This window comes from Paramisgurnus dabryanus, chromosome 1 (assembly GCF_030506205.2).
Source record: "Paramisgurnus dabryanus chromosome 1, PD_genome_1.1, whole genome shotgun sequence".
Taxonomy (NCBI): domain Eukaryota; kingdom Metazoa; phylum Chordata; class Actinopteri; order Cypriniformes; family Cobitidae; genus Paramisgurnus; species Paramisgurnus dabryanus.
Genome location: NC_133337.1, coordinates 47,556,833 through 47,581,302, shown reverse-complemented (window position 1 = coordinate 47,581,302; position 24,470 = coordinate 47,556,833). Strand labels below are relative to the sequence as shown.

The window sequence follows — 24,470 nt, the reverse complement described above, 5'->3', positions numbered from 1 at the left end:
TATTAATATCGTATTTGAATCCAGAATCGAGTATAAAAACCGACCCGAAAACCGGAATCGAAAATTGAATCAAGAATCGAAATTGAATCGATTTGATAGCTTGTGAATCGAAATTGAATCGATCTGCAACATCTGAATCAATACCATACTACAGCAAGGTCCTGATTGGTTAAAGCAGCGCGGAAATCCTCAGAAGTTCAGATTTTTCAACTTGCGCGTTTCCCGCGGCAACTATCAATTTGCGCGGAACACGCCTTCCGTGCGCTCCATGCAATTTGCGCGGCGCTTACCACGTGTACCGCGCTGCAAGATAATAATCCGCGTGTAATTGCGTCTTTGCATTGACGTAACATGTAAATCACCCGTGCTTGCCGCCTCTACCGCACCTGGTGTAAACGTAGCATAATAGCTTACCCACACCAGCTTTGTGTGAGGTGGAGAAAATGTACAATTAGTAAAGTTGTAAAATAAAAATATAACCTTTTATGTGAAATTCAAGCTAAAGTCTCAATCTAATTATGAGTTTGACATGACCTTAGTCAATATTAAAGATATCAAGGTAATATTTTTATAAAATGTAGAAAACATTAAATCACCAAAAAAATTACTTTAGCTGTGTTTTAAGGCAGAGTCACAAAGTAAAAATTGTAAAAAAAAAGCTTTTGTATGCTTAAGGGTCCTTAAGCTGGCATAAAGTCTGAACTGAGTGGCCCGTGCTGGGACTGTAACATATCACTGAGGAAATACAATGCACCTGTTAAACTAGGCAAATCACATAATATACTTAGATTTTAATTCATTTTATTTGTTTGTTTTTAATAACTAGTCACAAATTTGTCCAGCAAAAACATCCAGACAGAGAGACGCAGTAATTCAAACTACTTTGTTAGAGAGAAACTTTAATGTATTGCCTAATATGGTCATAAATGAAAAACTGACCCATTTTGGCCATCATACAAGTATTTGTGGACTGGTTCTGTGAGGCGGTCATGGTCTCGTTCTAAAGGACAAAGCCCCCACTGCTATAAATAAGCACAGTGCTTTCCCACAGTCAGAGTCTGACCGCCTTCAAGCCGAGAGAGCATCTCTCACACATCTACAACAAGCGTTTACCATCAGCTAGCGTACGGTCACATGCACTTAGTTACACATGTCGGTTTATTATGGGTGAGACCTCAAAAACACATTGAACAGCTGACGAAAGTGCACCTGATGAACAACAGGAAGGCACCTGTTACTGGTAACCATTTAACTGCGAATAAGTGCAAATCCGAAGAGTCGGATCAAACAAAACCACAAACAGCTCAAGTCAACATCCACTCACTTTATCCTTCATGAAAAAGGTCTCGGTTTTCAGCATCATGGTTGCGGATATTTGCTCCGTTGCCGTCGGAGAGCGTACAGATCCAGCACAGCGCGAGACTGACACACGTGTGGGTTGAATAGGAGGTTGCGAGGCTGTTTTGGGATAATGTATGCTGCTGTTTCAGCATCAGTCGCGCTGTCTGGACACACAGTCTGCGCCTCTGCGCATTCAGAGTCTCATCTCTGGGCACGTCAAATGTCCTAGTCTGCCAGCTAAAACGCTTTGCACATTAAATGTGCAACTGAGCAGAGAGGATGAACACAGTAAACAGTGAAAAGTCTCCTCAGTTGAGCTAAATTAGACTTTACAGAATTGAAAAGAGATTTTTTGAGTTTGGGTTTTAATAAGCTGGAGAGCTCTGCAGAGGAAGCTGCAACTTGTCGCCTGCAGGGAAAAAGGGTGTAAAATGAAAACAAAAACCCAGGTATTGGGTATGGGGGGCTTTTAAAGAGAATGAATAAGTTTGCAATGAGGAACCGAGGCTTGACAGACAAGCCAAAGGATGGTTTGCCCTCTGCATCCCATTCAGGCATTCATCCATTTTAGCCAACGTAGCAATTTGCAATCCCAGCAGCGGTGGGGTGGGGCAGGATAGGGAGCATCCTCACTGAACCCAGAGACAGGCCACTTGTAGAAAAATCAATAGGATATTGTAGTGCTCAATAGAGCAGCTGTGCTATGGACATAAATCACTTTACTGCTTGTTTGCCTGGTAGACAATACAATGGGCTAAAAATCTTTAATTGGAGATCAGTTTTAAGGATCTGAACATAACAGAGACCAGTAAGCTCTAGGACAAAGGACAAAATACCACCCAATTACCTTAACATCACGGCAGTGACCTACAGGTGAGCAAGCACAAAGCACAAATAAAGTTAAGCCTCACATCCTTCAAAACTTTAACCTCATCTAAAAAGTGCCCTCTATTCCTGCAGCAGCCAGAGGACTAACTGTCCCAGACATGCTTTTATGCTCAGCAAAATCAATACAAGTAATACAAGAACCTAAAGACCAGGATCTAAGCAACAACACAGCTGCCCAAAGTTCATAGTGAGTTTAATGATGCGGTCCAAAATGAGCAATGACACGAGATAAATTCACACAAAGATAAATGGAAAAAACATTTATAGCCATAAGCACAAACATTTGAGGTTTTCACGAAAAGGATTAATATGTCACTCTCTTAAAAGCAATCACAGACATTTATATTTAAATAAAATGGTAACAGTTAAAATTAATTGCGACACACTTTACAAATAGTGTTATTCATCAACATTAGCTAATGCTTCAGCTAACATGAGGAATATATATATATATATATATATATATATATATATATATATATATATATATATATATATATATATATATATATATATATATATATATATATATATATATATATATATATATAGTTATATATAGTTATATATATAGTTATATATATAGTTATATATATAGTTATATATGAAGAGCTCTTTTCCAAAACGCTATAAATCCATTTCAATAGTTTTCAGAAAAAGTACATTTTTTACCTAGACCCACACATTTTGTGAATATTCAATTTATGCTGTTATAATGGATTTTTTGCTCAATCTGAACATGTTGAATAATGATTATTAAATCAAACAACAATATTGTTGATTATAAATTCAAAGTTAATTTTATTTTTTTTCAAAACGCTATAAATCCATATATTTTTTCCATAAATGTATGTTTTTACTTTAAGAACAAAACAAAAAAATAACAGAATATGCAACATATACTCAGGGACTGAGTAAAGTAAATTATTCAGATTGTGATATACATTGGAGCCAGTATGAAATAAACAGAATTACACATAACTAACTTGCTATTACTCCCTCCACCATTTCAGTTTTCTCCTTAGCAGGGAATTAGGAACCCCTTTTGCTTGATATATTTCACCTCTCTCTCCCTCTCTCTCTCTCCCTCTCTCTCTCTCTCTCTCTCTCTCTTGTCCACACACAGTTGTATTAACCTCACACGCACACACAGCGAGCTTCCCTCGATCTGCTCTCAATGACATACCATGTAACAACGCGCTCATAATGTCCAATCCAAAAAGCAAAACTTTACAGATGTCCCTGCATTGTTCACTACCGACATTTTGTACTTTTGCACGACATTGGTCAATGTATCAAACGCCAGTCTGTCTATGAGCAGGCTATCGAACTATTCAGTACTTTTCATGTTACGTTAGCAGGCTTCTTCACAGGAAAAAAACTTTATCGCAAACGTACAAAACGGTATTAAACGAGCCAGTTCTGAAACGAAAGTTGTACATACCAAACACTTTGATGAAGATCGCCTTGCAAACGGGTACCTTCTCCGGGTGCATAACATGACATTAATCCTCATTTTGAGTAATGAATGAACATAAACAAACATCTGTTCACAGCGCCGCCATTGGATTGCGTCGAACGCTCATCGAGTTCTGATTGGTCGAGAGGATAAATCGCGTTTAGGCTAAAAATAGGCTCGGCGCTTATCGCGTTTTGGAAAAGAACGGCATCTTGTACCTACATTTTAACAAGGAAATGTAATGATTTGACATAAAACATTCATGGAGCAGTGAATAGGTTCAGTACACAGCCAAATGACATGACAAACTCATTTTTTTTAAAAATGGCATTTATCGCGTTTTGGAAAAGAGCTCTTCATATATAGTTATATATATATAGTGTGATAAAATAGGGCTGAAAAGAGTGGGGAAAAAATAGGGCTGAAGAGTGACAAATAAGGTGCTGAAAATAGTGAAAAATGAGCAAAGAAACGAGTGAAAAATTATGAGAAGGGTCTGGCTGCAGCACTCTCAGACTTCTGCGCTTCCTGTGCAAGTGACATCACCTGCACTCTTCGCTGCATGTAACGTCAATTGCAATCGACTTAAATAAAACGGAAACGTTACATCGTACAACGTACGTTGTTTACATCATTTGAAATGGTCTATACACTATTTAGTGGTTTCAACCTATATGCCACCATAATTACTTAGTTCATTGTATCGATTCATAAAGAGCGAAAGCGTGACGGTTGGCCAAGTTAGTTCGGCTAGCCCAAATCCTTAAAGGAAAGGCATGCACAACTTACGCAAACAAAGATAATTTTGTATAAATTGAGATTTAACTCTAAATATAAGATACCATCATAAACTGTTAAAACATAAAAAAGTATTAAATTTAAGGTAAGATTGAGGTTGTGCTTTCTCCGACATGTGCGTATTCCACTCGTCCGCATAAAATGGCAAAAGCCTATCGAGTGCAAGTGACGACACTTGCACAGGAAGCGCGGGAGTCTGAGAGTGCAAGTAGTGACGTCACTTGCACAGACTAGTGCTGCAGCCAGATGCTCTTGAAAATTACGGGCTGATGAGTGAAAAATTTGTTAGAGCTGTGATAATAGTGAAAAATTAACAGTGAAAATAGTGAAAAATTAACGGTGAAAATACTGAAAAATTAACGGTGAAAATACTGAAAAATTAAAGGTAAAAATAGTGAAAAACTAAAGATGAAAATAGTGAAAATTAAAGGTGAAAAATTTACGGTGAAAAAAGAGAAAAATTAACAGTGAAAAAAGAGAAAATTAATGGTGAAAAATGTATGGTGAAAAAAAGGGAACAATTTACGGTGAAAATAGTGAAAAATTAAAGTTGAAAAATTTACGGTGAAAAAAGTGAAAAATTTACGGTGAAAAAAGAGAAAAATTAACGGTGAAAAAAGAGAAACATTAAAGGTGAAAAAAGTGAAAAATTGACGGTGAAAGAAGTGAAAAATTAACGTTGAAAGAAGTGAAAAATTAACATTGAAAAAAGAGTGAAAACTTAGCGCTGAAAAAAGTGAAATGTTAGCGCTGAAAAAAGTGAAATGTTAGCGCTGAAAAGAGTGAAAAATTCATGGTTGAAAAAGTGAAAAATTAAGAGTGGAAAAAGTGAAAAATTAAGAGTGAAAAAAGTGAAATGTTAGTAGTGAAACTTTGCAAAGAGTGAAAAAATAGTGCTGAAGAGTGAAAAATTTTCGCTGAAAAGAGTGAAATATTAGCGCTGAAAATAGTGAAACATTTGCAAAGAAAAGAGTGAAAAATTTACAAAGAAAAGAGTGAAAATTTTACAAAAAATGAAAAATTTACAAAGAAAAGAGTGAAAATTTAGCACTGAAGAGTAAAAAATGAACGCTGAAAAGAGTGAAATATTAGTGCTGAGGAATGAAAAATTAGTGCTAAAAAGCATGGATAGATATTTCTGTGAATGACCTTATTGGATATACATTTGAAGGAGTTTCCCTTTCAGATGTAAAATATATGGGAAAAGAGTGAAAACTAGTTAAAAAAATAGAAAAAAGAGTGACTTTCCACCCGCACTGGAACATTTTTAAATAGAGTTCTTGCCCTAATTTGCCCTATTTTGTATTTTCATTGCTAGGCTTGTGTTAACTAATGTAGTAAACTCCAAACAACCTTACCGTAAAGTGTTAATGAATAAAAAATAGATAACAAAACCACTGAAATACACTACGTATTAAGAATTAGGTACACTGTAAAAAATTAGCTGTAGTTATGCAGCTGATTGCCAGTAACTTGCTGTAGAAGATAAAGACTGAAAATGTTTCATGTTCATTTAACTTTAAACAAACTGTTGCCAGTAAATCACATAAATGTAAAATCTACAGTAAGTTACTGGCAGCTAGTTGCCAGTGATATCCAGTAACACTGTAATTTCTACAGAAATGTTTTACAATGTAACCCTACCATGGTTAGTAAATAATCCCTCTGCTTTAGTAGTCAGTGCAGTTTTGCCCAACCTCACCACTTTGCAAGCACATAATGAACTACAGCAGATAACAACATATGAGCCTTTTCATGTCCAAAGTTAAAGTGTAAAAGGTGATGAGGTTACTCAATCTTTAAAACTTTCCTGAATGTGAATGTGTCTGCTGTGATTTACCCTGAACTGGTAATTATTACACAATTATTACACATCACTCTAGAATGCTTGATTCTGATTGGCCAGTTGCGATTTATTCTGAGATAACATCCGGCTGGCTGTACATTATCCCTTACGTATTACAGCACACTTCTGAGAACACAGAACATGACCGGAAAAATGAAAATCCAACCCAAATGTATTAAGTAACAAACACTAAATAAAGTTCCTGAAATTTAAAACAAATTACAGAGGACAGCAGGCATCTAAAATATGGTGTGTACACAACATACTATGTCTCTATTAAAGTCCAGGGTCAATCGATGAGATACAGTTTTAGCAAAACAAGAGCACAGGCCATGTCTTGATATATTGTCTGTGGTGCCTTAAACTTGGATGTTGTTTAGAAACTCATCATTAAATCATAACATTTATACATGAAGTCCGGACAAATTTTTTGCACGGTTAATACCAGAAATGTACAGCATAATTGTACAGAGATTGCATACACATTTCCGTTTATTCCCGAACAACATGCAACAGCTTAATAAAAAACTGTCAAGCACTTTATATGACTTGCAAACACACTCTCATCTATAAGAGGAAGAAATCATAATAACTCACCTGTTTCTTATCCTGTAGCTCCATGGCAACCACTGTCTTTCACCATACTCTGTCTAGATGCCCAGGGCCGGTAGTCACTTTTGATGCTCGTCCCAATACCGACCCTGCTGGCAGAGAAAGGCAACTGTTGCCCCCAAAATTGCTGCACCTGTGGGCGCTGCCAGTCTTGGGAGAGGCGGTCACTGCTGTAGACGATGCCCAGGACGCTGCCACCAGTAAGAGGGTGTGGGTTCTCTCTTTTTACATTCAATGAGATCTGATTGAAAGAGAAACAAATTATTAAAAAATATAGGCCTAAAGTTTAGTATAAAAACTAAAAAATAATTAGAAATGTTGCCGTAGCAAAAAACTGAAATAGATTTAAGTTGAGCTAAAATGTTTAACTGAAACAAAATAAAAATCAAAACTCAAATAAAAATGAGATTTAACTTTCAATATAATAAAATGACTAATAGCAAAGTTACTAAAAATTAAACCAAAATTAACAAAAATATCAAAACGAACAATATGAATATAAATAAAATAACTCTGCTGGTTAACACAAGAAACAGATCCAAAAAAACATGTTTACATATACACAGTTATGCATGATCAACATGGCACTATTATTAAGCTAAATGCTTTCAGTTTCAGTTTTGCTAAATAAAATCAAAATATAAATCTTTCTCACATACATCCATCAATACACTTCAGAAGAAATTTATTAATGCGCTGGTGTCATTCTGATCGCTTTAATTATGGATGGATGTGATTTTTGGAAATTTCATATTCTTAATCTCATAAAATAATAATTTTTTATTAAATGTATTAGTGTTCAACTACAAAATAGAAGCCAAAATACATGTGAGATGATACAAGTGTAAATAATGAGATTCTTATTTTTAGGTGAACTTTTCAGTACCACTAACAGTAATTTTCTTGTACATGTAAATTTGGGAAGCTTACCAAATGATTGGTTGGTATAAACGTAGAAGAAGTAATGATGACAATCTTAATTTTAACAAGAGTTGATTAAGTGCAGACAATCTAAACTAAACAATGTTTGGCCAACCAAAACAAGTCGGCCTTTTAAGTGTTTAATATTTGGATTTCTAAGAGAAATATTTGACAAACAAATCACTCGGTGAGTTCAGTGAATTCTTCAAAAAGACAACCAAAACCTAATGAACACAACTCATAAGCCAAAGTCTCCATGTGCCGAAATGGATCCACAAAGCTTTTTTACCCTTCTAATGACAAAAATGGTTCACAGAAGGTATGAATAAGGTTTACATAATATCAATTTTAGAAAGAACATGCGCTGTCTGGATTTAAAGAGGGGATTATATATGAGAATGTGTTGATGTTATTAGAAAGATTACCAATAGCAAAGAAGGATTCATCTACAAACTATAGAGGACTTTAAACTAATCGCAACTAATAGTTTGCAGAATAAAGTTTTTGTTAACATCATATATGTGTGTATAATAATTATGCATATATAAATACACACAGATGCAATTATATATTTAAAAAATATTTAAATGTGTATTTACATTTTTATATTTATATATCATTTATATTATATAAACTATGAATACTTAGTATATACACAGATTTTTTTCCTAAAATTATACAAGCATGTATGTGTATTTATATATACATAACTATTATCCACAGTACTCAGACATGTATGATGTTAAAGGTGCCAAAGAATGCATTGGAATAATATGTTAAATTCTTTTTTGATATTTACATTGAAGGTATGTAACTTTATTAAGTGCAAAGATTATCCAGAAACGTTTTTACATGTCAATTTACAACCCTAGGATTTGTCCTTTGAATGAAATGGTCAATTTTTGCCATATTTGGAAGGGTCATAAATAATTATTTAAATAAACATAACTGTAAAGTATGTAGTAAAACTTCAATGCTAGTATTTCAGCAGACACAACTTTGTTTTTAGCATTTTAACAACTTTGAACTTAATTTTTTGTGTAATTTATTGTTGGGGGCGTACATATAGACTGTGACTGCACAAGGTTTACATAAAAATTAGGAAAGAACCCGTTGGAGGCTGGCAATATTTCATTAGCATGTACAGAGCTCTTATTATTCATCTTCTATGCCTAGGTAAATACAGTTTATTTTTTATGACACCTTTAACAAATACTTTATTCTGCAAGCGATTAGTTGTACAGCCCTAAAACTATTATATAAAAGAAGTAAATGTGGAAATTATAAAATGACAAGCAAAAATAAATAATCAATAAATAAATACATACATTCTGGTCATGAAAAAGGCATAATTAAATTATTGACTTGAATGTACTATTTCTGTACACATTGTGTATGCATTTTTCTATTTACCTCTGTTTTTATTTATTACAGTATTTATTTATTTCCTCCTATTTTTACATAATTAATAATTTATGCACATGTATTTATTTATTCCTACATTTATTTACTTACGCATTCCTTAATATATTTATAATATATTATTTACTTATAAGTCAATTTTCATCCTCCATTACTAACATAACATTACAGCGGTTTTTAACTAGACAGGAGTCTTTAAAGACTAACAGCCTACATTCACATACCGTAGGCTATTTCATGTTTAATAAATGCATTCAAGATCTTTTCCAGTATTATATTTTACATAAACAGTCATCAGCCCCATTTAACGTCTTGTTAATGCAAAGACATACAAGCTGGAAAAATCAATACGTATCACACTTACAGTACAAAAATAAGCGCTTACAGTAAAAAATACTTCGTAGAAACATAATAACACTAATTATACGAGTCAAAACATCTGGTTGAGCTCAGCAGAGGTGGCCTATGTCTTAAATACTTCCCTTTTGAAGATGTCAAACGAAGTTATTCAACGTGAAAACTTACGATATAAATCTGCAACATCAACGACACAAGAACATCAGCGTCAATCATCAAGAGTCTTTTATAATATCTGAATAATAATTCGCCTCAAAATCCTTGAACTCTCTCCCTGGTGACGGCCATGTTAGTAACTCGAAGGGCGTGGTATTTTTGTGCGGAAAGATTTAGGGGCATCTGATTGGTTTGTGTTTTAAAAGGGGTGGGGATTATTTTATTTCGTCCTCTGTGGTTGGTCGGATGTTTGGGGCGGGGAATCGGCTTGCTGCTATCTGAGGCAGAAGGCGGGGTTTCTGGCAGTTCAGCTTTATGCAGCGCTGCGCAGACTATTCGGCGTATGACGTCAAAGTGTCGCGACAGCGTTTCTAAAGCATAGCTCTCGCGGTTTTTTGATACCATACGCCGGAGCGCCGCATAAAGTAGAACACACATTTTATTTCGTGTGGTTTATTAGTAGTATTGCAGTTTGATCAATATTGCTCTTTGCAAATGCACATAGATACATCTTAAGTTTATTAAAACTTAATGATAGTGTTTTTCTTGTACTTATTCTTTATTTCTATTAAAATGCAATGACAAAATTCACTTTATAACACATTTGATACTGTAATAGTTTAAATAGTTTGACATTCATACTTTATAATATAACAATTGTCTTTGATTTAGAGGCAAACAATTAAACATGAATATAAACACACAATACAATACATATAATAGCTTTATACATATGATATAATCATAAACCATTTTCATCAGGTGGCATAAATTCAACTCAATCGAATGCTTCCTGCAGAAAACACCACAAATACAGTAGTGTCCATTACAAACACCATAATAAACCATCAGCTGTGTACCATTAAAACCATTACAAAACCATTAATGGCCCTGTTCCAGTAAGATTTAATGGTCTGTATTGGTTCCCATCTGTGCCAGATACGTAGCATCCAACCAACACATAACCAGTAGAAAGAAACCCACAGAGACCATCATTACAACCAATACAATTCCCATTATACCCATTAACTCACTTAGCATTTCTGCGATGGCTTGTTTTTTCAGCAGGGCTTATTCGAATAGTTAAACATATTGAAACAAAGTAATAGCTTTAACCAATTAAACATTTGGTAAGCATTTTATATAATATTTGTAATGTATGGCATGAGACATTTTGATGCATTTTAGAAAATTATTAAATAATGTACAGTCTAAAAATGGTTGGGTTATTTTTAACCCATGCTGGGTACATACTGGACTGAATTTATGCTGGGTTAAAAATGACCCAATGTTGGGTTGTTGTTATGCAACTATGTGTTATGTATATGTCCAATATTTACCCAGCATTAGTTAAAAATAAGCAAGTCATTTTAAGAGTGTAAGAAGTTTGCATTTATTGGTTGTTTAATGTGGTGTTCCCGCCCGACTAGACCTGCCGCTATGATTGGCTTTCACCACTTCTTCCATAATCACAGCAATCATGTGACAAAGCTCCTTCGCCTGCGAAAAATGAAATAATACATTTAGGCAAGGACAAAATTGACAGTGTAAATGCGATAATTTTGAGAAAAACAATTATAAATAATTAAGTTGACAATTATAAATACATTATCCTGCATACCTGCTTCAGGTGGATGGTGGTAGTCTTGAGTTGGGTTTGGTTGAAAAAATTGATCTCAACTGAAGGCATGTCTTTCTTGGAGCTAATTGAGCGCAAGGACTGCACAAACTCCAGAAGCAACGTCAAGCATATATTCTGTAATGGTTTGTGAAAGTTTGGTGTTTATAGTTAACAACAACACGTTATAAATAAAACAATAATGAGATTTATTACAGATTAATTAAATTTTGCAATATAAATCAATAAAAGTAAGCAGAGGTGCTGTACCTGTGTTTTCGGGTCAAGGACCAAGATAGCTTCATTGTTGACTGCGACCAGGCAGGGAGAAGGACAACTGTTATGATTTACTTTCTGAGCGGTAAATGTATTAAATCCAAAGAGTGGCAGCAAAGTAAAACTTTCTGGAATAAAAAGATAAAAGGTGAGTAAAATGGGTTGAGAGAAGGATGTAAATCAGTAAATATGTATGTATATTCAAATAATCAACAGTACAAGGACATAAAGACAGATTGGTTTACGCACTCAGGAAGCGAGTTTTGGCATCACGATGGTTAAGGGGGCCAACGGCAGAAAACTGTGCCCTTATACTAGCGAGAAGCCTCTCATCATTGGTGCTGACCCGTTCCGATCGGGGAAGGTACTGTTTCATCTCAGCACTGATGATAAACAATGATAACCAATAAGCATAAGTGTTCAAATGGGTCCAACTCATGGTTTTTAGAACGTTTTTGATTAAAGGAGGGGTGCATGATCTTCGAAAGCCAATGTTGAAATTTAAAATCACCTAAACAAACACTCCCCTACACCAATAGAATCTGGACCTTCTTTTGATAGGGCCTCCCCACACATACGCAACACAGGCAACGATGTCGATTAGTAGACACGCCCCTTACTGCTGATTGGCTACAAGTATGTTTTGGTATTCTGCCCAACTCCCTTTTCCAAATGTTTTTTCAAAAATCATGCACCCCGCCTTTAAATATGATTAAATATAATCAAATATAACTAAATTATTTACCTTGAGGGTGACTGAGTCAATCCAAGAGCAAGGTGTTGAAGAGCGGCCAGCTCCGCCATCTGCTGGTAAAATGTGGGGCTGTTGGCAGGCAGCAAAATCTTCCCTTGCCGATAACCATCCAGAAGCTGAAAGACATACATGCAGCATCCATTATATAATAAAAAATGTAAAGAAAATACGAAACAGCCTGCAGTTTAAGCTATTATTCATTGAATATTAAAACTACTACTTAATTCTGTACCAGCTGGTAGTGAAACTCCACATAAAGATCATTGTCAAAGTGGAGCGGGTGTTTCCAAGTAATTCGATGAAATGAGAAGGAGATTGATCCGTCATCCAACAGAAAGTCAAACAGGTACTCATCCGGGTGAACTGCACGTCGCACATCACCTGTACATGAATCATGTTAGATGATCACAACAACATTAGACTGTGTTAATGCGCGCATAAAAATAACAGAGGGCATCTTACCACCATTTTTAGTAACATAGATGGAAAATTCCTTCACTTCTGCTGGATTCACGATGCCCATCTCTGTACAAATGTCTGTTATCACCTCATATGTGACCTGTAGAACCAAACGCACAAAAATATTGTTTACACAACCAAGCAAAGCATTATCAGATTTCCTTGATTTTGTAGAGTGCACGTACACTAAAGCTGCGAATCTTGCAGGTAAACTCAGTTCCACCAGGCAACATGATGGGCAGCCGACGAGTTGTCCTGCCAGCCTGCACGAGATTCGGATAATGCATTATTATTTACAGGTGCTCGTGGCAAAAATGCTTCTAAAACTGCAAATGTTATTGAAATCTTTTTTTATATAATAATCAGACAAAGCACCAAATAAAAAAAATCATATCTGATCTTAAAGTCTCTTAAAAGTGTAAATGTTTGATGTGAACTAACACAAATAATTAAATGGAATTTAAATCTTGTTTGACAATTACATCGACTACTTATTCTAATAATATAATCTGTTTTTACTCACTAAGAGAGCCTCCATCTCTGAACGGGAGGGAATGTGCCTGCGTCCCCCAAAATTGAGAGATCTCCTGAGATTCTTTTCACACACATTTGCCAGCTCTAAACACACATAAAGGTTTCCTTTAAAAACTTTAAATACACATATTCTTGCATATACAGTACAAATATGTTCAAAAGCATAAACAATAACCCTAAATAATGAAAATGAGATTTGCACAGTAAATGGGACTACTGTACCCTGAAAGGAATGGTTAGCATCCTGCCTGATGGTCTCCAGGTGCTGGGTTAAATATGGCAGAAGTGTATTGGAACAGGGGAAGAATCCAGTCACCATATTCAGCAAACGCCAACCACGAGTACAGCTCTCCCTATACAGCACCATTTACATTTATGTATTTGGCAGACACTTTTATTCAATGTAACTTACAGTCTATAGCACATACTTGCATGCATTAAAAAAATTAACTAGAGATTAACTCACTTGACTGAGTTTTTGGTGGTCTGCTTGATGACCTGGCAGTAGATCTCATCTCTGAGAAACTCCTTTTCTTTCCCCAGCTAAAGCAAAACACGTTATCATGTGACAGATGTATAGTATGATATGGAGGCTTATAGCACAGACGTAAACCTAAAGCATCTCTCATCTGAAGTCTGGTGGTAAATCTTACCTGTAGGATGAAGTTAACACAGTCGTCTTCTGACTGATTTTTCTTCCTAGGCTGATCCAACATGAACTGCATCAAAACTAAAGCGAGATCATAAAATGCATCCATTAAGTGTTAATTTATGCTATCTGAACTGATTGGCCAATGCTGGCTTTTTGACAAATAATTTTATATAATGGTTGCAGTGTGTCATAATGCTATAATTTCATATATTTTAAATATTTTATGTTTGTTTATTGTTTTATTTGTTAGATATCACTGCATGATAATGTGGGGCAGTGGCGGCCGGTGACTTATTTTTTCTAGGGCGCTCGATGCGAAGTTCGTCACAACATGTATGTAGCCCGTCATGTGTGTGGTTCCTTTTTTCAAAATATGTATTCTGCGCTTTGAGAGATTGTGTGTGCATCATGTGTCTTGTCAAAATAAGTGCCTGCAGATACTCGCATAATCTCATGCGTAATCAGAGTTTACTGTCTTGTGTGAAGGACGTAAGAGACCAGAGGTGATAAATCCATCTTTTTCTTTACTAAGTTAAATTCTAATAAGTAAAATCAATACACAGACACAAGTAAAATGGTTAAATTTGAAGTCTTTTATTTGGCTAGCCTTTTTCTTACCATGTGGCCGAGTTTCTGAGGTTGGTCCGTCATTAAAAGAGGTCCGGGCGGAAACTTCAGCCGTATTTATACCGTTCCTAACGACGGTCCAGACCAAACTATTCATTCTGAGCAACCAAATTGTCATGGTGTGGGCTTTATCTATTGCCTGTGTATTAAATAAAGTATTTTACTCTGCTTGTGTTAACCAATGCACACACAACTCATACATACACATCTTTGTGTTCAACTGTTCAGTAGTTCTTTGGGTTATTGATAACCATGAATGCCCCGAATGAGTGTAAATAAATTATTTTGAGTGCAGTGCTGACTGGGAAGGCAATAGTGCAATGCTTATTGAACTGAGGGGTGCAATAGTGCAATGCTTATGGGACTGGAAGTGTGAAACAGCAAACTGCAACACAGAAAAGTGTTTACTGGTTTTTATTTAAAACAAAAGTTTTTAACAGTATTTGGATTGAAGCGGTTTCTCTTTTTAGAAAGCTCCTCTTAAGCCTTAGAAAACACCCTTTCACAGGGCACTGATGATGCTGGACAACATAAGAAGGTCAGTGCCAGCTTATATAAATTGGGATATTGGAGCTTCTGTTTGTTTCAATATCCCAATGGATCCTCAGTCCTCCTAGGCTATCCCTAATACAGTATAGTCTTATAATAATAATAAATAATAACAGCAATACTATATATAATAATAAAACTACTACTAATATAGGCTATATCAAAATATATATAGCAAAATAATTACGTATTATAGGTATTAGAACTAGATATATGCTAATTTACTCTACTAATCTACTTTCCTATGCTATGTATAATTTACTCTAATAATCGTCTAAACTAAGTGTAATATAATATATAATACAGGCTGTGATATATAATGATAACTATACTACAAACTCACTACAAACTCGCCACTACGTACAACCAACACCTCAACACCAATGCAAACGTACTGCAAAACCCACAAGAGGCGCGAGTTTCGAACCATTTTTTTACGGAGGCGATACTCAGAGTGAAGCAATGACGTATTCAACAGAAAACGAGGCCTCGTTTGTCATCGTCACGTGATTTTCACGGAAACGATACAAGCCTCGAATCGGGGCTTCATCTGGAATGCCCCTTTTTGCTCGACACAAGCTCCGGAGCTTCGCTTCAGATGTCCCATCACTAATGCAAAGTCCGATTCATTTCCGCGAACCGGCTCTTTTCGGACCGTTCGGCTCATTGAACCGGATCAAAAAGCCGATTCACCGGTTCCTGATGTCATCAAGAAATGATCACTACTTGTATCAATGAAACATTCAAATAAAGTCGTTTGTGTCAACACCTTAAAACATTTAAATAAAAAGTTGTTTTTGTGAAGGCATATCTGATTTATTGCCTTTCATTCACAAGTTAGTAATGTTTGTGATCACAGTTTCAATCGCGGATCGTAAATGCCAGATACAACTGACCAGTTTTGACTAGCATACAACTTGAATAAGATTCCTAAAAGACACTAATGCACAATTGCGGATGTGTAAGTATAAAGAATAAATAAACTTTTTTAAACGCATTGGTCTTCCTTATACAACTACAATATGATTTGCATGCACAATAAATCATACTAAAACTAAAGATTTTTTATAAAACAAGCATATCAAGAAACTAATAAATCAAGAAATTTCGCGCATCAGGCTCGTTCAAATCCTCAGTGATTCACACGCAGTGTCAGCAACTCATCCGTCAGAATCATCGGCAATCCTGGCCTCGGCAATCATCGACAAACTTCGTTCGTTCGACAAACGCGCTATTTCGGCTGTGCGTCCTGCGTCATCAACCCGGAACTTATGCCCAAAACTAAAGTTCGATTCAGTTCGATTTGCGAACCGGCTCGACCGGTTCCTTCCTGAGAACCGGCTCAAAAGAACGATTCGTTCAAGAACCTAACATCACTAGTTTGGATATTGTAGGTTAGTTGTTGGTTGTGGGTCTGGAGTGAACGTGTTTAAACTGTAGATTTTGGACCTCTGGTATTTATTGTTGAGAGGCATATGCAGAGACAACCATTATTAGCTCCATTTTTGAATTACTTTATTTTGTTTGTTTTTCTGTTTTTGGTTTATTCTTGTTTTTTTTGTTACTTTGTATATGGTTGCCTTGTATTTGAGACAATAAACTCTCAAAATGTTTTTGCATGAAACTACTGCCCCTGTGTATTTTTCAACCCTCTGGCCATGACTCTCACACTTGTGTGTATTTTGTGAACGTGAGCGTCTCTTTTATCATAAACAATGTTGACGGGTGTGCAGCAGGCACTTATTTTGACAAAACATGTGATGCAAATGTTTTACATGACGCAACAAACACATATTTTGAAGACGCAAGCAACACACATGACACTCCTTGAATTAGTGCATTTGTATATATGTGTCTGGTTGTGTGCTTGCATGTGTGATTACATTTGTGCACTTACTCATGAAACACTGAGCACCCATACGATTAAGCTCATTGTCTGAGAAATAGATAAGGGATTCCTGAATGGGATTCTAACAAAAAACAAACACAGAAAATGAAACGAAGCCATAAAATGTCAAAACACACACATCAAGCTGTGATGGAGAGACTGATGGCTTCATACATACTTGAGTGTGTTCAACCATTTCATTCAGACTTTTCCCACCATAAGAAAGACTGTAAACAAATGAGAGACAAAGATTTTCAGTTATGCTATAGATAACTGCACCGGGAAGTTTCTGTTCCCAAGTTTCTTCCAAATTCCTCACCTGGTTAAAGCATCTGCAAAAAACTTCCTGGCAAATTCAGTCATAAGATACTGCTGGCGCTCCGCTTCAGATTTCCGAATGGACGTCCCCTCTAGACTGCGATCACTGCTGCCGGATTTTGTACGCCCGGAAGGGATCTGGGTGGAGGAGCCACTGGCAGGGATGTTGGTGGAGGAGCTGGAGAGTCTCATGCTCCTTCTCCTGTGTAGCTGCCGCTCCATGTTGCTGCTATGGTAGTCAGGTGGTGCACAGGGCTGAGTGGCATCTACGGGGAAAAGTCCTGACCGGCCCCCAGTGGAACCAAACATCCATCCTGCAGAGATGCCAAACCAGCAATGATTTACTACTTATTCATTAATATTAGTAACACTAAATTTGCAAATATTGGCAGTTTCTCAATATGCGTTCTTCATCGATCTTGCGTCCCTGTGTCCTCGCTCTACATCATCATAAACAATCGAAGTTCAATTCCAATTCTCAAGAACGCAAGTACAGAGGGCGCGGATGAGTACTTTATATTGAGGATGCATCGAGTGTAGACTTGCGCATGGAAATCTGGGGAGGTCACGTGACCAGCAGGAAGATCGCACACAGCTCAATTCTCACAAGTGTGTTCTGTGTTCTCGCGACCTTCTGAGTTCGTTCTTCCAAGGTCGCCTGGCAAGACCAGTCTCCACGAGAACTTAAGTCCGTTCTTTGCGTTCTTAGAATTGAGAAACAGGCATTATACGTGTTTTAAAGGGACACTCCAGTTTTTTTGAAAATATGCTCATTTTCCAGCTCCCCTAGAGTTAAACATTTGATTTTTACCGTTTTGGAATCTATTCAGCTAATCTCCAGTGCTGGCGGTACCACTTTTAGCATAGCTTAGCATAATCCATTGAATCTGATTAGACCATTAGCATCGAGTCAAAAATGACCAAAGTGTTTTCATATTTTTCCTGTTCAAAAATATGGCTAGGAACTATACTCTCATTCTGGCGTAATAATCAAAAACTTAGCTGCTGTAACATGGCTGCAGCAGGTGTAGTAATATTACGCACAGCCCGAAAATAGTCCCCTTGGTTAATTTCAATAGCAGGGGACTATTTTTGGGCACTACGTAATATCATTGCGCCTGCTGCAGCCATGTTACAGCAGCAAAGTCCTTGATTATTACGGCACTTTGAGAGTATAGTTCATAGCCATGTCGCCCTAGAAATTGCAGCTTTAAATTTTCCGTCACTCTTAGTACACGACGTAACTACAGAAGAGTCAAGTTTTAAATAGGAAAAATATTGAAACTCTTTGGTTATTTGTTAGCGCGATGCTAATGGTCTAAACAGATTCAATGAATTATGCTAAGCTATGCTAAAAATGTTAACGTCAGACCCGGAGATCGGCTGAATGGTTTCCAATCAAATGTTTAACTCAAGGGGAGCTGGAAAATGAGCATATTTTCAAAAAAAGTGGAGTGTCCCTTTAATAATACTCTGCATAAATAATTTTTTATTCAACAAAAAAAAAAATCACTGAAACAGTTTGCCAGCTTAAGTATTTATTTGTGATTTACTGACCATGGTGAGAATTAGCCAGTCAGAAAACTTGTAGGCAGCACTATCAAAACACTACTCTTTGTTCAGATTATCCTAAAAAAAGTGCTTGTGGCTGAACTACGAAGAGGAATTTATTTTATTTAAAAAAAAAAATTGGTACCTTTTGCACAGAAATTACCTACATCAGCTTTAAAGTCCCCATGAAATCAAAACTAACTATTCTTATTTTTTACAGAAATATTGCAGAATATTCATTGTATACATTTTTTTCCGTGTGGGTCATTATTATTATTTTTTAATTCATGCGTCCTCATTAACCTGTGATGATACTTCTCTGATGATGTCAGCTTGACAGCTTGAGCAGAGCATCTGTTAACTCCGCCCCCTCCCACTGTCAGTCTACTGCAAGGTCCATTTCAGAATGAAATGCCCACTTTTTGTAGACAGCCGCTTGTTTATGTTGCTACTGCTAAAACCGTCTATATCCAATCAATTCAGAGTGAAAACCCAAACCACGGCCACTATTTTCCTCGTGTAATATTCCGTTCATCTCGGAAGTAAGTCACAATATGGAAGTCGATCGCGACTTGCAAACGTTTCACAGTACAAATCAGATTTCAGAGGCCTCATTTATAAAGCTCGCATACGCACAAAACGGGTCTGGAAACGTGCATACGTCAGCTCCCAAACAAAGGTTGTGATCTATAAAAAACAAACTTTGGGCTTGAAGGGTGGGATCTGAGGATGATTCATGTATGTACACTTGCAGGTGATCTGTGATTTATAAAGGGAACATTGCTTTGTTTTATAAGTCTTAATATTTTTTGGCTTGTGCCATTTTTGGCTTTTGTGCGTTTTATAAATGAGTCCCCAGGTTTTATTCTCACCGTCCTTGAGTCCGTCCATGTGCAGTAGTTTGATGACATCACCTCGCTGAAAGCTCAACAGGCTCTTGTCATCTGTCACATAGCTTTTAACAGCTATCACATATTCTGAGTCCTGCAAAACAAGTTAATTTCAGTCACTAGAACCACCATTTCAAAGAAACAGTCGGGGCAGGTACAGATTTTAGAATATCAGGAATATGCATTACAAAGCAATGGTCAATTTTGAAATGAAGCAGGGGGCATTTATGCAGGAAAGAATCAAACCTTGATCAGTTCCATGAGGAACAGACGAATTACATCGGCAATCTGAGGAGATTGTGGGGAATGAAGCTCCAACTCATCATTTATCAAAGAGATCACAACCTTGTCAGCCCCTTTCTGCTGAACTGACAGAACCTGTGCATAACTAAATAAATAAAAATCTTTACTAAAAGTGCAGTATATGATATGATGCTGTACATGTACAGACAAATTTTAAATTTGACTTTTTTATATTAGAGATTCTGGACCTGTAGCTGTGGAGCAGTTTCAGGTGTTTGGGGTTAATGCCTGAAGCTCTGGCCAACATCAGAAGTCTGATTGCTCTATGAGAGACTCCCAGAATTTTAGCATCTCCGTTTCCAACCTGTGCACACAAACACACGCAGGCACAAGAAAAGTTGAGATTCCTAAATAAACTGTGTATTTGTGTTTGTGTTGATTATAAAAGAAACTAATTTACCTTGACATTAAAGAGGCGAGTAAAGTAATTGGACCAGTTATCTCTTGCTGCCATGACAATCCTTTTCTTCACCGCATCCTCTAAAGAATTGATTTTGGTTCCAATGTGAAAGCTCGCTGATGAGAATGGAACATAGAGATAGATTATTTAGATTATTGTTGCATTGGTAAACTGTTTTAGGTTATCAAACAGCTTCGTTCATACCCAACAGGTCTTTCATTTTCCGACGTTCTTCGCGTGAAATCCTCAGACAGGAATCGGAGTAAGCGTCTCTCATAATCTAAATAGTAAAGAATAATATTTTTTCTTTGACGTGTCCAAGAATGAGATGTTATGTTGTTAATGATCGAAAATGATATGGCATTATATGGCCAAAAGTATTGTATGTATGTGGACACCAAAATCAATCCCATTTTTTAGAGGGGGGTCCACATAGCTGCAATTATACAGCAAATGTTTTTTGAAAAATTTAAAGGTGCCAAAGAATGCATTGAAATAATATGTTAAATAGTTTTCTGATATCTATATAGAAGTTATGTGACTTTATTAAGTGCAAAAATGTCTATTTACATCCCTAGGATTTTGCACCAAAATGAAATGGTCTATTATTAACTTATTTGAAAAGCGTATGAATATTAATATTGAGCTCTGCTCTGATTGGCCATCTCTCAGAGCGGCTCATTTCAGTAGCTTTTTTGTGTGTAAACAGACCTTATGTTTGAGCCTGAATTAGACGAAGATACAGAATTTGAGAAATATAAATAAATTATTTGTTAATGGACATTTGTGAGTTGTACGTTTGTGTTTTTTCTTTATGGAACGATAATTGTAGAACCTCCGTCTAGCATATCACATTAACTAGCATATAGCACTATCAAAGCAGTCACAACTTTGTTTTTAGTATTGTAACAACAATGTATTTAATAGAATGTGTAATTTAATGTTGGGGCGTACATCTCGACTGTACCCTCACAGTCGGTGTTATGTTAAGATTCGCCAGTCTTTTGCATGCACAAGGTTTACATAAAAAGGAGGAAACAAACGTGTTTTAGGCTAACGATATGTCATTACCGTGTACATAAATCTTATTAATCTATACCTAGGTAAATACAGTTTTACATTCTAGGGCACCTTTAATAAAACATTCTGAGTATAACAACAACCATTAATAAGCAAAGCAAGCAACAACATTCACCACTAACCTGTTCACAGAGCAAATTAAGTGTGTATGGGTGGTTGAATTTTTCTCTGGGATAGAACAACTGGATACAAAAGAGCAAAAATGCAGTGAGAGGTTTACCTAAGCGGCCTTTATAACAAAGATGAAACCATCAATCATGCATCTTTTTCTTTATTACCTCCTTGCGCAGGAAGAGTTTGCCAGGCATACTGGAGTAGGAAAAGTAGACGCTGGCAGAGAATCTGTGCATCTGTGAACGAATACTTTCATCCTCTGTCATTCTGCTAAAATTATCTTTAGAAGGACATAGAGGGGAGGATAATATTAGCAAATGTAGCAACACTTTAAGGCTGTATTTGTTAACATTAGTAAATGCATTAGATAATACTATGAACTAACAATGAGTAATAAAGTTTTTTTTAAAGCATTTGTAAATCTTAGTTGAGATATCATTCAATCCACAGCTATTAAACAGATATGATTTCTATCTTTGTAATCTTTTACACTGTCTGTAAAGTCAGGTTAAAGTCTCACAATCTGATTATGAGAGCATTAAAGTTTAATCGTTGATTTTGATCTTTGGCATGATCTTACTAAGTCAATATTAAAGATATCAAATGTTATATATTATCCACAGAATGATCTTTACTTAACACAAGATGATTTTATGAAGAAAACAGTAAATCACAAACAAATACTTAGCTGGGTTTTTGATCATAAATGTGAAAATAATGTATATAATGAAACTGTACTATATATATATATATATATATATATATATATATATATATATATATATATATATATATATATATATATATATATATATATATATATATATATATATATTCATTTATTTATTTGTTTGATTATTTATATGGATACCTGACTTAAATATATGAAGAATATGAAGGCTGTCACTTACTAAGGCCAGGTGCAGGCATTATCGGCGGGTCAGGGATGTTAGAGGGTGGGGAAGGGGTGATGGTTGGACGAGGAGGCGGAGCCTGTGATCGCTGCGAGTTAAATAGATCAGCTAGTGAAAGTTGCTTCTCTTTCATACTGTTGGAGATAACACGAGGGCCACGAGAGTCAGGCGGAAGAGGGGGTGGTGGTGGCGCATCATTCCACTTTTTCTGTTGCTGGAAAAATAGCAGGCAAAATGAGATCTCATTGATATTTCAGTTTTAAATGGTTTAAATACAGCAGTAATATCATCCACTTCAGAATGCAAGGTATCAAAAATATCTTAAACTGTGCTCAGATTTGCCAAGTCTGTATCCAAGACTTTAATATTAAGAGATTTAAACATACTTAAAGGGATAGTTCGGCCAAAAATGATATTAAACCCATGATTTACTCACCCCCAAGCTGTCAGAGTTGCATATGTCCATCGTTTTTCAGACAAAACATTTTCGGATATTTTAGAAAATGTTTTAGATCTTTCAGTTGATTAAATGTAATGTTACGGGGTCCACGACCTTCAAGTCCAAAAAAAGTGCGTCCATCCTTCACAAAATAAATCCAAACGGCTCCAGGATGATAAACAAAGGTCTTCTGAGGGTAATCCGCGCGGTGTTGTTGTAGAAATATCCATATTTAAAACTTTATTAAAGTAAATAACGACCTTCCGGTAGCGCCGCCATCTTAGACTCCTCTGTATTCAGTATTAGCGTAGTGTACGCACTTTTCTTAGTGACGTATGACAAATTCGGAGGGCGGGGGCACAGAGCAGCAGCAGAGTAGCCTCCGTAGGCTGCGTAAGCTCTCATCCTGAATGCGGACGCAACTAAGATGGCGGCGCTACCGGAAGGTATTGATTTACGTTATTAAAGTTTTAAATATGGATATTTCTACAACACCACCGCGCAGATTACCCTCAGAAGACCTTTGTTTATCATCCTGGAGCCGTTTGGATTTATTTTGTGAAGGATGGACGCACTTTTTTTGGACTTGAAGGTCGTGGACCCCGTAACATTACATTTAATCAACTTAAAGATCTAAAACATTTTCTAAAATATCCGAAAATGTGTTTGTCTGAAAAATGATGGGCATATGCAACTCGGACAGCTTGGGGGTGAGTAAATCATGGCTTTAATATCATTTTTGGCCGAACTATATCTTTAAAGGTATAGCGGAAGATTTTCTTTTTCCGGGTGGATCATCTAGACTATTGGTCATCCCAGTTGTCAATCATTCTGATGATATGTTGACGTAAGGCCATCATATGCGCTCGTCCCTAGGTTGGCTTTCTGCACACTGCGCACTTTCAGGATTTATATGTGTGGTGAGCTACAATTTTAGCTATTCATTAAAGCTCGTGTTCTCACCGTGTTTTTTCAAAATCTTTGAGGGTCACAAGAGAAAAAGTGTCTATGAATTGTATGACAAGAAGAGAAAGGCTTCTTAAGAAAGAAACAAGACCAGATTGTTTTTGAGAGACTATTTTACACGCTGGCGTGCACTAAAAGCACAGGTTGGGCTTCCCACGCGAAGTTTCTACAGGTAAAGTTTGGCATGCTATTTGGAGAAATCCATTTAAAATCACTGCTAGTAAAAGTTGATGTAAGCTATGATTAGCGATGCTAGCCCTGGCACAAGTCACGAACTGTGCAGACACGGTAAACATACCGACAGCAACGAAGAGAAGAACTAGGCTACTGCATGCTCT

At 36.3% G+C, this 24,470-nt stretch overlaps 2 protein-coding genes across 3 annotated transcripts in view; both read right to left on the bottom strand.

Moving 5' to 3' along the window:
- Positions 1–9,951, bottom strand: part of tmem94 (transmembrane protein 94) — a 34,548-nt gene extending 24,597 nt beyond the window's left edge. For both annotated transcript variants that reach the window (XM_065262992.2, XM_065262993.2), the window contains exons 1-2: positions 9,813–9,951; positions 6,930–7,185 (exon numbers count right to left, since the gene is read on the bottom strand). In XM_065262992.2, coding sequence (XP_065119064.2) covers positions 6,930–6,953 — 24 coding nt within the window. In that variant the 5' untranslated portion in view covers positions 6,954–7,185; positions 9,813–9,951. The remainder of the gene's footprint in view (positions 1–6,929; positions 7,186–9,812) is intronic.
- Positions 9,952–10,352: 401 nt separating this feature from the next.
- myo15b (myosin XVB) overlaps positions 10,353–24,470 on the bottom strand; it is a 49,484-nt gene continuing 35,366 nt past the window's right edge. Inside the window, exons 42-64 of the mRNA XM_073814410.1 lie at positions 22,725–22,941; positions 21,978–22,093; positions 21,822–21,881; positions 20,824–20,899; positions 20,620–20,735; positions 20,408–20,523; positions 20,163–20,304; positions 19,899–20,010; positions 17,477–17,789; positions 17,336–17,384; positions 17,167–17,239; positions 14,095–14,171; positions 13,908–13,984; positions 13,664–13,794; positions 13,431–13,525; positions 13,093–13,170; positions 12,911–13,007; positions 12,681–12,829; positions 12,440–12,564; positions 11,944–12,077; positions 11,689–11,822; positions 11,422–11,556; positions 10,353–11,300 (exon numbers count right to left, since the gene is read on the bottom strand). Coding sequence (XP_073670511.1) covers positions 11,205–11,300; positions 11,422–11,556; positions 11,689–11,822; positions 11,944–12,077; positions 12,440–12,564; positions 12,681–12,829; positions 12,911–13,007; positions 13,093–13,170; positions 13,431–13,525; positions 13,664–13,794; positions 13,908–13,984; positions 14,095–14,171; positions 17,167–17,239; positions 17,336–17,384; positions 17,477–17,789; positions 19,899–20,010; positions 20,163–20,304; positions 20,408–20,523; positions 20,620–20,735; positions 20,824–20,899; positions 21,822–21,881; positions 21,978–22,093; positions 22,725–22,941 — 2,718 coding nt within the window. The 3' untranslated portion in view covers positions 10,353–11,204. The remainder of the gene's footprint in view (positions 11,301–11,421; positions 11,557–11,688; positions 11,823–11,943; positions 12,078–12,439; positions 12,565–12,680; positions 12,830–12,910; positions 13,008–13,092; positions 13,171–13,430; positions 13,526–13,663; positions 13,795–13,907; positions 13,985–14,094; positions 14,172–17,166; positions 17,240–17,335; positions 17,385–17,476; positions 17,790–19,898; positions 20,011–20,162; positions 20,305–20,407; positions 20,524–20,619; positions 20,736–20,823; positions 20,900–21,821; positions 21,882–21,977; positions 22,094–22,724; positions 22,942–24,470) is intronic.